Source organism: Peromyscus leucopus, chromosome 12 (genome assembly GCF_004664715.2).
Source record: "Peromyscus leucopus breed LL Stock chromosome 12, UCI_PerLeu_2.1, whole genome shotgun sequence".
Taxonomy (NCBI): Eukaryota; Metazoa; Chordata; class Mammalia; order Rodentia; family Cricetidae; genus Peromyscus; species Peromyscus leucopus.
Genome location: NC_051073.1, coordinates 66,579,619 through 66,596,269, shown reverse-complemented (window position 1 = coordinate 66,596,269; position 16,651 = coordinate 66,579,619). Strand labels below are relative to the sequence as shown.

At 41.5% G+C, this 16,651-nt stretch overlaps 1 protein-coding gene across 1 annotated transcript in view; it reads right to left on the bottom strand.

Moving 5' to 3' along the window:
- Atp13a5 (ATPase 13A5) overlaps positions 1 to 16,651 on the bottom strand; it is a 124,483-nt gene that overhangs the window by 54,793 nt on the left and 53,039 nt on the right. Inside the window, 2 exon segments of the mRNA XM_028890075.2 lie at positions 9,465 to 9,615; positions 13,607 to 13,668. Coding sequence (XP_028745908.1) covers positions 9,465 to 9,615; positions 13,607 to 13,668 — 213 coding nt within the window.

Genomic DNA, 16,651 nt, shown 5'->3' with positions numbered 1-16,651 from the left:
ATATTTAAGCTTGTTTAAAGATCAGTTCCCCCAATTATGAATTTAATGAACTCCTATACCACGTTGTATTCTGTAGCAGAATTTTTTGAAACAGAGATTGATAAATCCTGTTAGGATAAGAACGGAATTCATCCAAACAAGATTCACACATTATTATTATTATTATTATTATTATTATTATTATTATAACATAGGTACTGCAGGAGCAGATGCTGGAGAAGGTGACACTGTGCCTCTCTACCTCATAGGCTGGGGCTGAGGAGAATCTGATTCTGAGAGAAACTCTGTATGATACTTAGCTGTAATTATTAATTTGACACAACCTAGAATCATCTGAGAAGACAGTCTCAACTCGGGACAAATTATTACGATGGCCTGTAGCCATGCCTGTAGGGGTTTTCTTAATTAAGTGATGCAAAAAGACCCAGCTCACGGTGGGTGGCACCATGCCCTTAGCAGGAGAATCTGAACTGTACAGCAGGGTAGAGACCAAGGAGAATGCAAACAAGCAAGCAAGAGAGGATGCGTGCATTCATTTCTCTCTGCTCTCGATTGTGGATGTGAGGTGACCAGCTGTCTGAAGCTCCTGTCTTGACTTCCCCACAATGATAGACTGTAACCTAGAATTTTAAGCTGAAATAAACTTCTTGCTCCCCTAAGTTGTTTTTTGTCAAGTATTATTTTTTCATTCTTCTCTCATACATTACATCCTGATCACAGTTTTCCTTCCCCCCACTTCTCCCAGTCCCTCTCCTATCTCCCTTCTCCCCCAGATCCATTCTTCTTCCATTTCTTCCAGAGAGAGAGAGAGAGAGAGAACAGACCTCCCAGGGGTATCCACCAAACATGGCATAACAAGTTACAATAAGACTAGGCACATCCTTCCTATCAAGCCTGGACTAGGCGATTCCATAGGAAGAAAAGGGTCCCCCAAACAGGTAAAAGAGTCAGAAACACCCTCCGTTCCCACTGTTGGGAGTCCCATAAGAACACCAAGCTACACAACTGTAACATATATGCAGAGGAGCTAGTTCAGACCCATACAGGGTCTATGTTTGCTACTGCAGTCCCTGTGAGCTCCTATGAGCCCTGCTTAGTTGATCCTTGACCTCTGGCTCCTACAATCCTTCCTCCCTGTCTTCTGCAGGGTTCCCCTGGCTCCACCTAGCGTTTGGCTGGGGTTTTCTGCATCTGCTCCCATCAGTTGCTGGATGACACCTCTCTGATGACATTTGGGCTAGGCACCCATCTATGAGTGTAGCCAAATATCACTACTAATCACTTCCTTGATTTCTTTTTAACCAGTTGTGTTTAGTTCTATCCTGGGGCTCTGGGTTGTCCTGAATATTTTTATTGTGTCAACAGAAAGCAAACTAGAGCACTATGAGCAAGCTGCTCCTCCAGGGCAATCAGACTCTTCAGCACCATTACACCTCCTAATCCAAAAGCCCACTCCCTCCACTAAGTGTCGGACTGCCCTCAACGTCTGTGAACAAGGAAACAGCGCTGACTTGAACACAAACTTGTGCTGACTGTGGACACTGGCAGAAAAGTACCCTAACCTCTGGAAAACAGAAGACTGTCCAACTGCAAAAGAAAATACAAGCATGTGTGTGCCCCTATCGTAGACACAGAAGTATAGAGCAGAACGTGTGACCAACCGGTACAGCAAAGAGGAAGGAGAGCAGCCAGGCGGACACTTCATGCTGAGGGCCGGACATGCTCATTCTAAGCATCAGGGAACAGCTTTCAAGTCATGTCCACACAGGAATTCAACGGAGCGGGGAAGAGACACCACCGAAAGCACACTGCATACAGCCATTCCCCTCCAAGCTGTTTGAGCAGCAGACAAGTAACAGCTGCTTTCCCACCAGCAGAGCTTCAAAGACAACCTAGGGGGAGGGGAGTCCACATTCAGCCCAGCAAGGAAAAGTATCGACTACTAGTATACTGTTTTGATTTTTCGCTTTGCTAATTTTTTTGTCTTTGTTTTCATGTCACTTGATTAAGATTTATAATTATTCTTTATTGGCACTTACTCCATCCCATCTCTCTTATTTCCCAAAGCTTAAGCCTATGTGCTTTATTTCTTATTTCTACTTCACTTCCTCTTATTTTCACTTCTTAATTACTGATGTCTCTAATCTTAATCCTCTTTAAATACCTACTTTATCCTATCAATAGCTCTTTCACTTTCTGCCCTTAATGGGAATGTAAATGCTGTGCCCAATTGCCACTTTGTCAGAGAGTTAGACCCCAACATGTTGGTAATTTTTAATAAACACTCTTGTTGATTGCATACAGGACTGGTGGTCTTTTATGGGCTTTCTTGTGGACCCTAACAACTTCAAGATAGATTGTTATTAAAATGTTAAAACAACAGAAGAAAGAAACAACATTAAAAGTTGCAAGAGGGAAATCACAACTTACTTGTAATAGCAGAACTTTCAGAATAGCATCAAACTTTTCAGCAGAAAGCCCCAAAGCAAGGAAAGCAGGGAAGGAAGTATGTAAAGCCCTGAAGTATAAAACATCCAACCAAAATTTTTATATACAGTAGAATTACTTTTTAACTTAAAGAAGAAATAAAGCCTTCCCAAGATAGGAAGAAACTAAGACATTTCATAGCCACTTAGCCAGAATTACAGATGATATTTATAAGAATTCTATATACAGAGGAGGATGATAGTCACAACATGATAGCACAAGAAAGAGAAAATTCCATAGGAAGAACAGATAAATAGATAAAAATTAGGAAAGAGTCAAACACACCCAGCTGAACAAATCAGCAAGCCCCAATGTCTCATGAAAATACTAAACAGTTTTCAACTAGAAAAAGAATAAATAAAACTACAGGAAATAGAAAGTATATCTCAATAATAGTCCTGAATATTAGTGGTCTCAAATCTCTAATTAAAAGGCATACACCAGATGACTGAATCAGAACACAAGAACCATTTGCTGGTTGCGAGAAACACATTTCACTGGTAAACACACAGAAAAGCTGAAAATCAAAGAATAGAAGACGATAAACCCTACATCAAGAGGATGCAGAAAACAGGCAGAATTGGCCAGTCTTACATCTGATAAAGTAGATTTCAAAACAAATTAGCAACAAGAGATAAAAGAGGTCACTACACACTACTAAAAGAAAATATCCCTAAGAAGGTGAGAAAATTTAAAGATATAGGTTCAGTGTTGAGGCATCTAATTTCACAAAACAGATGGGGCCGCATACAATAATACTGCATTGATTCAATTCCCTACTCTCATCAAATAAAACACCCAGTCCAGAAAAATCTACAAAGAAAGCTCATTGTTTGACTGTACTGTAAATCAAACATATCAAATGGATTGATTGAACAGATATCTGCAGAATACCCTACCTATCAGCTGTGAATATGCACTGTTGTCAGAAGCCTGTGGAACTTTCTCAAAAACAGATCATATTTTGTGCTACACAGCAAATCTTAAAAAACAAAAATAAAATACTGCTGTGGGATGTTCTGTATGTCCTGTGGGAGCCCGTTCTTGGGTTCCTCGTGGCTTTACCCAGCAGGTCCGCATAGAGGATGATTAGGACCACGGGCCTGAGTGCAGGTGTCTGAGATGGTCTGCACTTGGCTGTGCTGTAGGATGGCCTGTATGTCAAGTTGCTCTGATTGGTCAATAAATAAAATACTGATTGGCCCATGGCTAGGCAGGAAGTATAGGCGGGACTAACAGAGAGGAGAAAAGAAAGAACAGGAAGGCAGAAGGAGTCACTGCCAGCCGCCACCCTGACAAGCAGCGTTTGAAGATGCCGGTAAGCCACGAGCCACATGGCAAGGTATAGATTTATAGAAATGGATTAATTTAAGATATAAGAACAGTTAGCAAGAAGCCTGCCATGGCCATACAGTTTGTAAGCAAAATAAGTCTCTGTGTTTACTTGGTTGGGTCTGAGCGGCTGTGGGACTGGTAGGTGACAATGATTTGTCCTGACTGTGGGCAAGGCAGGAAAACTCTAGCTACAAAATACATTTCTTAAATTTTATAAGATCACAGTAGAATAAAACTAAAAATCAATATCAAGAAAAGCTACCCATATGGGTGGGTGATAAATAATATTCTCTTGAATGATCAATGTGTCACTGAAAGAGTCAGAGAGGAAATTAAAAAATTCCTAGAGTCAATAAAAATAAAAACATGGTTTATTGTAACTTTTAGGATACAGCAAAGTTAGTTCTAGTAGACATGAATTAGTAAAAATCAGGAAAACCTCAAATACATAACTTAATGGTTTACCACTTCAACAAAAATAAGCCAAATCAAAATGTAGTAGATGAAAATAAATGATAAGAGTAGAGCTGAAGTCAATAAAATGAAGAATAAAGGACAGAAAAAAAACAATCAAAGGATTGGTTCTTTGAAAAGATAAACAAGTTGAATAAAGCCTTAGTTATCGGGGACTATAGGAGTCCAGCCCCTCGGTAGTCCCCTCCCAGGGTCTGGGAAGAATCTACAACCAGCTGATAATTTATCTTTGAAGAAAAGAAATGAATCTATGTACATGAAACTCCTTAGTTCATACACTTTATTATTATTATGTGATAGTTCTCTCTCTACACAGTTTCTATTCTGCTCTCATGCCTAGCTCCTTCCTTGCCTGATTTCTCTATATTTGTCTACTGTCCCCTCTAGGTTCTATCTTAATTCCTTCATCTAGTTCTGTCCCTTCTAGGTTCTCATCTATCTAGTTCTTTCCCCTATCAGCTCCTCTCCTGTCTCCTTCTCTCTCATCTGGCTCTTCCTCATCTTGTTCTTCCCCATCTGGCTCTTCCTCATCTTCCATCTCATTCCTCTTGTCCTCTCTTCTAGCCCTTCAATCTAGTTCTTCCCCATCTCAGTTCGTTCCTCTCAAGTTTTTATCCATCTAGTTCTTCCATTCTCTTTTCTCTTTCTCTGTCCTCTGCTTTACAGTTATATATCTCCCCAAAATCACAATCCTCCCCTCCACCTAGGACACTCAGCCTAAACTTCCTCAGGCAGTGATTGTCTGATATCAGGATCAAATGGAGGGTTGATAAAAATTACAAAGAGGGGTACTAGTTGTTAATTACCATTTGTGACCCAAAGGGGAAGTGACTAATGAATTAACTAAAGGCTAAATATGGGTAATATCTAAGAAGAGGGATCTTATGTGCACAACTATAATCTTAAATGTGTTTGGTAAAAGATGTTAAAAATTTGTAAGTTGCTAGGTCAATGGGAGAAAATAAAAATGTCTTCTTTTTTCCTGTGGCTCCTATCTGTCCAAGCTGTCTGCCATTTTTCTGCAGGGTGGGGGAAAGTATGCTTAGTCTCTAGGCAACCTGTGTACAGGTAGATGCCTCTGGTGATAGTTAAAGGGAGATCTGGAACTGGAGGTAAGATTTGGGAAAGGAGGAAGTTAAGCTTAATTAGCACATCCACCAGGCCTTCTCAAACAGGTAGCCTGGATGCTTAAGTCTGTTCTTAGAGAGTACAGAGGTATCTCTGATAAGGTACTTTCCTCCATCCGGTGTTGGACCTGGCCGGATGCTACCAATAATGATAATTACAGGGAGGCTTGAACTGGGAGTTCTGGCTGAGCATAGCTGTTAGCACAGAATGTTATCTAAATATTCCTAGAAGTGGTTAGGTAAGTAGTTAGAGGTCTATAAAGTTAGTAAGGCTGTAAGAAAGGAGGGGTCTGAGCTAAATTGTGTGAAGCTATTATTTAATGTCTACCTGACGTAGGTGGTGTTTCCTTGTGGAATTTACCTTAAGTCAGGAGACTCGCCTGTGGGTTGTTATCACTGTTAATCCTCGGAAATTGGGTGACCACCTGGGTGATGTCTCCTTTAGTTCTTGAAAGTGGCTAGGGGAGATATCTGATTCCAGAGAAAGCCTTTCCTGAGGCTGTTCTCCAAATGCCTGGAATGTGTATGTCTAGAGAGTGATCAGTCCACATTGTTAGCCCTTCTTAGGGAAAAATCAATTGGGAAAACTAGGAAGGCACACATGATTTTCATAACAGAAGACAGCTGATATATAACAAGCCAAGTAACACCAAAAACTCCTTGGGATTTGGCTTCCTCTGGAGGAATTCCCTGATTCCTCCAGGTAGTGACTTTGCCATAACCAGCTGAGTTCTTATGATATTCCTGTGGCCCGCAGCACTTAGTCAAACCTATTGACAGAAATAAAAGATCCAAATTAATAAAAGTGGAGGTGAAAGGGAGGAGATTGCAACAGATTCCAATGAAATCTGTACCCAGCCACAGGCCCATTTTTCTGATCTGATCCCTAGGAAATCCTTTGAAAACATATACCCCAAAAGTCTGGAAAGTCTAGAAGAAATAGGTCAATTCTTAGACACATATATATGACCAAGAAAATGTAGACATGTAAGCAACTTAAACAGATCCATGACAATCAATAAATTGAACAGCAGCAACAACAACAAAAAGTCTCCCAACTAAGGCAAGCCAAGAGCAGACTAATTCACCACCACATTTTCCCAGAGCTTTGCAGAAGTGGCTCCAGTGTACATCAAATTATTCCACACAGTAGAATGAAAGGGAGCCCAAGTGAGCTAATCCTATGAAGCCAGGATTACTCTGACAGTGTGTAAGGAGCCAATAAACAGTTTACCCAGCTACAGGCCCATTTTCCTGATCTGATTCCAAACATTATCAGTAAAATACTTACTAATCAAAAAGACAGTGGGAAGATTGTGTATCATAACAAAGTTGTTTCATTCCAGAGATGCAAGGACAGTGAGTCACAGATCAGTACATGTAAAAGACACAGATGGACTAGGGATAGAAATCACTTATCATGTCAACAGATGAAGAAAAGACCTTTGATAAAGTTCGGGATGACTTCATGATAACAGCTCTGAAGAAACCAGGAGCAGAACAAATAGATATCAGCAGAATAACGACTATCTGACTGTAGGTTCTGTGCCCACAGATAAGCAGCAGGGAAACCATCAGGAGTGGAATGTGATGTCTGCACATCCTCCTAGCTCCCCTAGACCTCTATTTTGAGTTTATTTAACTTAGTAAATCTATATATCACTATCTTCCCCAGACCCCTATCCTGAGCTTGCTAACCTGGAGCCTGCTTTCTTAGGTAATCTACAGAACCCATTTTTATACAAGTGTTTACTTGTACTTTGTAAGAGTTTTAATGTCTTAAGCTTTGGTGTGCAATCGCGATTGGGTTAATTATCACCAGGAAGATTTATTTTTCTAAATTGTGCTGTGCTAAAATATACCTAAAATAAACTACCTGGTGTCAGACGCTTGAAGTTTGCAGCAACACCAGCTCCTGAGTTGTGTTGAACCAAATGTTGAATCAAATTCCTTTGTGCCTCCCCTATCTCAACGCTCTGCTGGTCCTGGTGTTTGCAGAGACCCCCACACATGCAACAATACAGCCAGCATGAGATCAAGTGAGAAAAAACTGAATTTCCTAGAAAAGTGAAAATGAGAAAGCAGTGTGTGCTTTCTCAACTCTTACTCAATCCAGTGCTTGAAGTTGTAGCCAGAGTAATCACAAAAAAATGAAAAATGAAAGCCATACAAACAGGAAGAAGCCAAATTATCCCTGCTTGCCAATGACATGTTCCTATATTGAAGTGTCGAAGTACCTCTACCATAAAATTCTTGGAGGTGATGAGAGATTTCAGCAAAGCAGCAGGTCATAAAATCAAGAAACAAATTGCACTAGCTTTTCTGTATGTCAACAGCAAGAAGGAAATCAGAAAGTAACCTCATTCATAACAGCTGCAAAAGTTACTTAGGATATGAATGAAATTCTTAAGAACTGATAGAAATATATATAAAAACTTAACAATAAGAAAGAAAACATTAAGCTTCATTGAAAAAGTACTAAAATTTTAACAAACGACTTTTAACAATGCAGTGAAGCTTTGACTGACTTTTCCAATCCAGATGGATATAGACCTCCTATGTTCATTGATAAGCAGACATTATTGATAGTCAACATTATAGAAATTGCCATATTACCAAAGACAGCCTGCAAATTTAATGTGATCCCTGTAAAAATTCTAAAGATGGTCTTCACGGAACCAGAAAAGAAAAACAATATTAAAATTCATATGGACCCAGATAGCCAAAGCAATCCAGAGCCAAAAAGAACAATGTTAGAGGTGTCGCAACCACTGATGTCACATTATACTACAGATTCATGATAACAAAATCGACATGGTGCTGACACAACACACAGAGTGCAGACCAAGGAAATGGAGAAGAGCCAGTGATGAACCAGCTTCAGCCATCTGATTTTTGACAAAACATATGTATATACTGGGGGGAAAAAGCAATCTTTTCGACTAATGGTGCTGGACAACATGGATCTGCACATGTAAAATAAAACCAGATTGCCATCACTACCTGATAAAAATATTGATTCAAAATGCATCAAAGACTTTAAAACCTGAAATTTTAGTACTCCCGGGGAAACACTTCATGACCTGCATGGAAGCACAGGTTTTCAGAAAAGGATTCTGACAGTTCATAAAATAGTAGCAAAACTTGACAAATGGGATCACATGATGTTAACACGCTTCTGAGCAGTGAAAGAAACAGAGAGAGAAGCGAGAGGTTGGAATCGGGAGAGCAAGCCACAATAAACACTGATATGGATTGAGAGAAAAAGAAACCTACAGAGACTGTTGGGAGTCTTGAAAATCATTCAGCTACTATGAAAATTGTTACCAACGTTCCTGCAAAAACTAAAAGGAGAACTACTGTGTGATCCTGTTACATCACTCCTAGGATCACACTTGAAGGAATCTAACTCAACCTATCACAAAGACATCTACACACTAATGTTTACTACAGCACCAACTGTGGCAGCCAAGGTATAGAAGCAACCTAAGTACGCCAGCAAGTAAGTGGATAAGGAAACTGCGGCATACTTACATCACTTTATTCATTCATAAAAATGAAATTATGTCATTTGGAATAAAAATGGATGGAACAGGAGATCACATGAAATGAAATAAACCAAACTCAGAAAGCCAAGTATTGCATGCTTTCTTTCATATGTGTGAACACACACACACAAACACACACACACACACACACACACACACACACACACACACTGCATATATGATATGTACACACAAGGGAAACTATTTACACAGAGGAATGACAATCCAGGGGAGGTCAAGAGAGAGTAATGAAAGTGAAGCTCTTCAAAGTACACGATACTGAAGAAAATGCCATAGATCCAATCACTTTGTATCATGAATCTATACTGATAAAATTTGGAAAAATTTGCAATGGCTATTCCTTTATAACCATGACTAATGATAAAGTATGGCCATTCTCTAGATTTGTAGCTGAATTAAAAAATGATCCAGTTCTGCCAATGAAGGTTTCTTCAAGTCCTCATTTGATTGATTGATACAACCATCACCTTACCCAGCCAGTGCCTTCAAACATTTTGAGGTCCAAAGGGTCTCCTTGGACGGTCCCATCGAGAAGGATCAGGGAGTGGCAACTGGTCATGGCTGCACACAGTGGGCCCCAGGGCATAGCCTGGCCTGAGGCAAAGCTGTGGACTGCCTGGAAACTGGTTAAGAAGATAGAGTTAGAATTCTCAATAAAATAAGTTGCATGATCTGCCCCTTAAATCTTACCAAGGCGGCACTCCAACTAGCTGACCCTTACCCTCGCCCCCGACAGTGACTTTCCCATATTCTGTACCACTGCTTCTTAAAACTCTGAGCACAGCCCGTATGGGATTGAGTGAATAAAGGTGGGGACGGTAAAAAATATGGCAACAGTTAAATGTGTCTGGATGTCAGCAACCACACAATGAATTCAAAATCAAATGTGTAATGAACCCAAGATGTTTTGTGCAGTGCTTACCTGTGTCACCTCCCATGACTTCACTGTACTCTTGGTTCTGAACGCACAACATGCCCACGTAGCATGGTGCATGCCAGCACACCAGGCAAAACCAAGGAACAATGCCCAGAGCACCTTGGCTCAGAACATAGACTACTGTTACATCATAAATTGCAGGGCTTATATATACACACACAGCTATAGAACATGCTGGTTTCATGATGGAAAACAAAGACTTTTTAGTATTTTCCTGCTGTCATTCCTTAGCATGTATTAAATTAGTATACCTTTTGGTGGTATTTTATTAGAATATTTGTTCTAAAATTTGCTATGCGAGTTGCTTTGTGTTGTGGAATATTAGTTTAACATGTGTCACATCGTTTATTCTGTGGGATATTTGTTTAATGAGGCAAAGATGGGTTGCATTCTTTTATGTTGCATTTGTTTAACTCTGTGAAGCCGGGTTATTTTGCCTGCCTAAAATATCTGATTGGTCTAAGAAAGAGCTAATGGCCAATAGTGAGGCAGGAGAGGGACAGGTGGGACTGGCAGGCAGAGAGAATAAATAGGAGAAATCTAGGGGCCAGAGAAGAGGGAGTGAGAAAAAGAGAAAGAGAGGAGAATGCCAGGGGCCAGCCACACAGTCAGTCACGGAGTAAGAAGGAAAGAAAGACATAGAATAAGCAAAGGTTAAAAAGTCCAGAGGCAAAACATAGTTAAAAAGAAATGGGATAATTTAAGTTAGAAAAGCTATCTAGAAACAAGCCAAGCTAAGGCCAGGCATTCATAAGTAAGAATATGTCTCCCTGTGTTTATTTGGGAGCTGGGTTGTGGGCTCCCAAAGAGAAAAAAAATCTTGTGTTTCATTATAAAAAGCATTTAATGGACTTTGGCTTGAAATCAGGACTGAATGTCCAATAATTTCTGAAATGGCCCTAAACATATTTCCATTATTTTGTAGTATGAGTTTATATAAAGCAGCATTCTCAGTATTGACAATTATAAGAACAAAACACTAATTAAGGCTGGACCTAGAATCAGGTCACAGGACCCACACAGCAGCTTACAGTCATCAATAGCAACAATTTAAGGGTATGTAATGCCCTCTTTGGACCTCCATGGGTACCAGGTTCACACATGATGCATATGCTTGTGCTCAAGCATCCACACAGACACATAAAATAATTGAAGTACCCTTTTAAAATGTAAAAAAATACTCATCAAATCTGAGTAACATCAAGTATGCTCCTACTGTATCAAATATTCAACCAAGATTTAATTCCTTATTTAAAGGCAAGGACATTCACATTGTTATTGTGCAAATTCACTTTTGTCTTTAATAAATGGTAAAATTGTGCATGTATAAAGCATAGTTTTAAAATAAATAAATATATGTAAGTGTTTGGTTCATTTCTTGTACCTGCATACCTGGGCTGCATACAGATTTCTTGGATGAAAGGGATCATACTCAGACACAATCTGAGCCACCTGCTAATCAAGGCTACCTGCCCTAGCTCTAACTCATCTTACAGCTGCTCATCCTGCCAATATCCTTAGGCCCTGAGTCTAGAGCTACACTAAGCTTCTTGCACTGTCTCTCCTTGTTCAGGGATTTCTCTGCTCACGGTCCTCTGCTCGCTTGGGGATTTTCAATTTTCAACCGCAGTATTCTACCTGAAGAGTAATGTTTACACAACTCTTCTTTGAGTTGGATATGGATTTTCCCTTCAATATATGGACTGCCACTGGTCAATCAAAAACCAAATTTCAGGGTGTTTGTGGATACACATTATATATATATATAAAATATTGTGATGTTGCATATAAACCCATGGAGCTCTCTCTAAGTAAGAAGTCTTTAGATTCACGAGGTAACTGGGACAGGAAGAAACCTGTCTAGTGGTTCCAGGCAACTAAAAGCAAGCAGAGGCTTTCAACTGATTCTCATTACTCAGTTCCTTGGAGTCTACCACCATTTCCTGAAATTTCTGCTCCAAATATCTTGTCTCTGAAGTTTCTTCTACTCATTGACAGGATAGCCTGGCATCATTCACTTTCAGCTCCTCCAAGTTTCAATCTGAACAGTGATTATATTTAGTTGATCCTACCCCTTTAAAGCTTCAGCATGCATGAGTGTGGTAATATTTCATTTGTGCTCTAACAAAAAAAAACTTGCCTGGGAATCAAAGGACAAAGCCAGCCACTATATAAAACATAGAAGTCAGGCGGTGGTGGCATATGCCTTTAAGCCTAGCATTTGGGAGGCAGAGATTCATCTGATCTTTGTGAGTTCAAGGCCACACTGGGAACGGAGTCAGGCATGCTGGCACATGCCTTTAATACCAGCACTAGTCAACCATAGAGGTCCGGAGGTCTATACAGACAGACAGGAAGTGATAGACCTGGGCAGGAAAAGGAAGTGATGTAGCTGGGCGGAGAGAGAAAGTAAGATGGCAGGGTACTAAAAGGTATACAAGGTGTGAGTACACAGGAAGTAGCTCTCTCTGGAGGCTGAGGAGTTGGTAAGGTGAGGTTGGCTGTGGCTTGTTCTATTCCTCTGATCTTTCAGCTTTCACCCCAATATCTGGCTCCGGGTTTTTTAAAGACCGTTTAGCAATTCATGTTACACAAGGGCCACAGGAGGAAGATTAGAGTGGGAAGTTCAGAAGAACATCCTCCACCTTCATTGCCCTGGACCACAGGCACCGTGCTTCTCTGGAAAAAGGTCTAATCAGTACATTTGAACAGACAGGAGCAGACACACATGAATAGAGCTAGAAATCAGGTTGTTCTTTGTACTCGGCTTGGGCTATCACCTATAACCTTGCACCCTGTCTGTGCCAAACCTGGCCACATCACTAGCTTGGCGGACCCTGTCTGACTCTTCCTCTGATGCTCCAGCTGCCTCAGCCACTGTTGGGAGCTGAAGTAGGGTAATCAAAGCTGAAAAGCAGAAGCCACTGCCATTCAGATGGTACAAAGGCATGCCTCAGCCCTGCAGAAAGGAGCTAGGACCCTTCTCCCTCCCCTCTCCTGTTCTGCTCTGGGGTATGTATCTATATGGTTATCTTCTTTGCTTTACCATGACAGCCTTTAGCTCAGGTCTGTAAAATTTCAATCTAGATAATGCTTTAAAATCTACCTCATATGCCATCATTTTCAGAGAGTCATCATTGGTGTACAAAAATTGAAAATGAATTTCTACCTTCAATCATGATGTGTCATAAAAATCCGAACTGTATGTTATATCAAGGGACTTTATTATTTTGTCTCCATTCTGATTCTCTGTCTTCATGGTAATAATTTTCATGGCCCGTGTTTCACATCGAAGGTGAGTCCATTCATGTGTTTTCATGTCATTAGACTGGGAGCTCCACAGGAAGGCAATGGAGTCCTTTTTCGGGTCTCTGAACACACTCAACTGCCCCGCCACCCAGGAAGCCTTGCCATCTTCAAGCACGGCTTCGTTTCCACTCCTTGATTCCCTGTCTCACTAATTCAGCTCCTTAATCATCTACCTTATTCTATTCCACTTTTTCATGCTGGATTTGTAGATCTACTTTCTTTGTCTGACTCTGAATTTGGGACACATTTAATTAAACGAGTTAGACTAGTTGGGAGCCAGTGTGAATCGCATTCCTCAAGCCTGCAGGGGTGGGTTTGAACATCAGCACGGTAACCTCCCCACCACATGTCCCATCTTAGAGTCCTACCAGTTGCCAGCCGTAGGGACAGTCCCCCAGAGGTCCAGTCCATCTTCTGTGAGCGTCCCTGTCTAAATAAAAAGTTATGATTGACTTCAAGCAGGAGAGTTAAAGCTTTGATACCATAATTTAAACAAAATCCAAGTTTCCAAGAAACTACAGCCTATGCAGTCATCCACAACCTTGTTCATCAGCATTCACTTTCAAGTCTAGTGAAGGATCCCCAGGAGGTTCCAGTTTCTAGGTGACACTGCACGGGCTGTGTTTGGCTCTGGTTGCCTGTTGTCCTGTCTACTGCTGTTATTTCAGTGAGGCTCTCTGAGAGGAAACCCAACAACAGCCACCTCACAGCTGGCTCTGCTGGAGGCACCCACTGTCTTTTCAAAACAGAGCTTGCATGTGTTGTTTTGTTTTGTTTCTCTTTCCAAGACCAGTAAATCCACCCTTTGCCATTTGGTTCACTAATATTTTCTAAAGCTATGGCGGATGCAGTAACTGTTCAAATGGTAATGAAATGTTGATAAGGGACTTTCGGTCCACAGAGAGGAATGAAATGCTAATAGTAAATATTAATTAATGCCTGTGAGTGAGTTTTCTGTTCAGGTCAAGAGGAAAGTGGTCCTGAGCTACTCCATAGTGTGGGAAAGTGCTTGTCAGTTTATGTAACCTAGGAAGCAAAACAGAACTGAACCTATTGTGCCATTTTTCATGTTCCAGCTATTCATTAGCTGCTTGCCCTGTGATCTGGCAGCCTTAGGCCAACCACCCTGGTCCTACTCAGGGTAGAGTTGCTGCTGCTGCTCCAGAACAGGTCAGAGAGACGTGACACTCCTAAGTACAGACACCAGCAGCTCCCCCGAGAGCTATTTAAACCCACTGCTATGGGTTTCCTGGCTTTAAATCGGATGGCATCATCTGTCATCACAACACATCCAATCAGCGTGATGGGCTTACAGAGCTCTCCTCCTGACATGTGAGCAAACACAGGAGAGTCGGACAACTGCACCCCACTAGGAGACAGTGGTCCACAGCCTGGAAGACTGAACTAAAATCCAGACAACCTTCCTCCACCAGCAGGGATGTTGGTGAATTCTGCCATGCATGTGGGAAGACAAAGCCTACTCTTAGTCTCCACATTAAAGGAATTAAAGAATCCTTCTTTCTTGAATTCACCCAGCCTTCCCAAAGACAGGCAGCAGGCTTGGAGGAGTTGGTCCTTAAGGGCACTATTTGTAAAGAAGCGATATGCTACAGTTTCCTCCCACATTCTCTAAGGTGCCAACCTGCGTATTCACCATCCAAATCCCCTTGGGTTGTTCCATTTCAGAAAGAATTGGCAGTGTAGTTTTAACTGAGAAGTTTTCCTTGGGAGGTTACGCTTTTAAGCATCCATGTTTTGAGTGGGAACATAGGGAGACTTGGCAACAGGGCGAGAGAAATGAGACCGTGTTACTTATTTATGTGAAAATGACCGCGTAGAACAAAAATAACCTCAAGTAGAAAGATAATGAAATTATAGTCCTAATCTAAAGAGAATAGAATGGAAAAGGAAAAACTTACCATAAAGTTCAAGCCCAAGCTCAGGCTGAATTGAATAGAGAATCTGTCTTAGAGAGCAACTAACAAATCGGGGGTGGGGGGACAAATGAGGGGATGGGAGAGGGAGTATATAGAAACAAGCACACTCAGAAGTCCAGAGATACAACACTGGTTGAAAATTAATTGTGGGGTCTTCTACTACAACATCATGTTGATAGAGTTCTATAATGTAAAGCTAGAAAAAAAGAATGTAAAGGTAATTATAGTTCAAGCTTTCTGCATGAAATAGCGACACAGACACTTAGTTTCGAACTCAGGGTTAGAGTCCTCATTCTGCCACACCGCATTAGGTATCCTAGCACTACAACATGCTGCCACAGCTTGTGAGATTGGGCCAGCTGGGTGGGTGGAGAAGCAGCCCCTCTGGCCCATGGCATGAGGATGAGGAAAAAAGGGAAGTAAAATAACAGCCTGGGGGTGGAGGGGATTAGTGTTTGGGACAGGTGATTATTATGTAAAGGACATGGTTAATCCAGCCCTCCTGTAGGCTAGGCACCCGTGAGGCTGTTGGATGTTTGAGAAGAACTTCTATGTGAAAACTGCCAAGGAGCTGGAATCTGACTGCTCAAGTCAAGCCGTTGCTCAGCTAACTCTCCGGTTCCTAGCCGATGGACACTGAGCACTGGTTTTGCTAAATGAAAAAGGAAGAGAAGGAGACATTAAGATAACCTAAGAGACATGCCGCTTTCTCCTGAAGACAGCAGGGCCAGGTCTCCTTGGGTGGCTTCCCCTCACTCTCTGAACAGCCTTTTCATTGTCCATAGGTGCCCCCCTCCCTCTCTGTCTCTCCTCCATCCCTTCCGCTATGGTTTGAATGTTGACCCTCCCCTAGAGGCTCATGGATTTGAATACTTGGGGACACTGTGTTGGAGGGCTATAGGACCTCTGGGTGTGGACCTTGAAAGTCATAGCCTGTCTCCGTTTTCAGTCGAGCTCTCTGCTCCCTGTGGTGTCCCAGCTGCATATGAACACCACCATGCCCTCCCTGCCACATAGGCTACCATTGAGGCAAAGCAAATCTCTCCCTGCTTAAGATGCTGCTTTTAAGTGTTTGATCATAATGACAAGAAAGGTAACTAAGAGCCCCCTCATAAATCTCATATCAAAAGAACAAAAACAACAACAAAAATTCTACAACAATTGCATGTGTCTAATTTTTTTTCTAAGGCCTCACATTCTCCTTTCAGACATGGCCCGCTGCTTAGCTTTGCCACATCAGCTTTCCAGCTTCTAGCCCTACCCTGCGATCTTCTGTCCCTGGAATGTTGGATGTCGTTTTTACATCCTTGTACTCTGAACTGGCCAGCTCGGAATCTGGGCCATCCCATACTCTGCAGCTCCAAGGTGGCCTCCCGTGTGCAACAGATAAGCACCTGCTGAGGCTAGCTCAGACCTCCACCAAGCCCACATCTCAGAGCATGATAGCTGTCTTCCTCCCATATTCCCTACATCCTT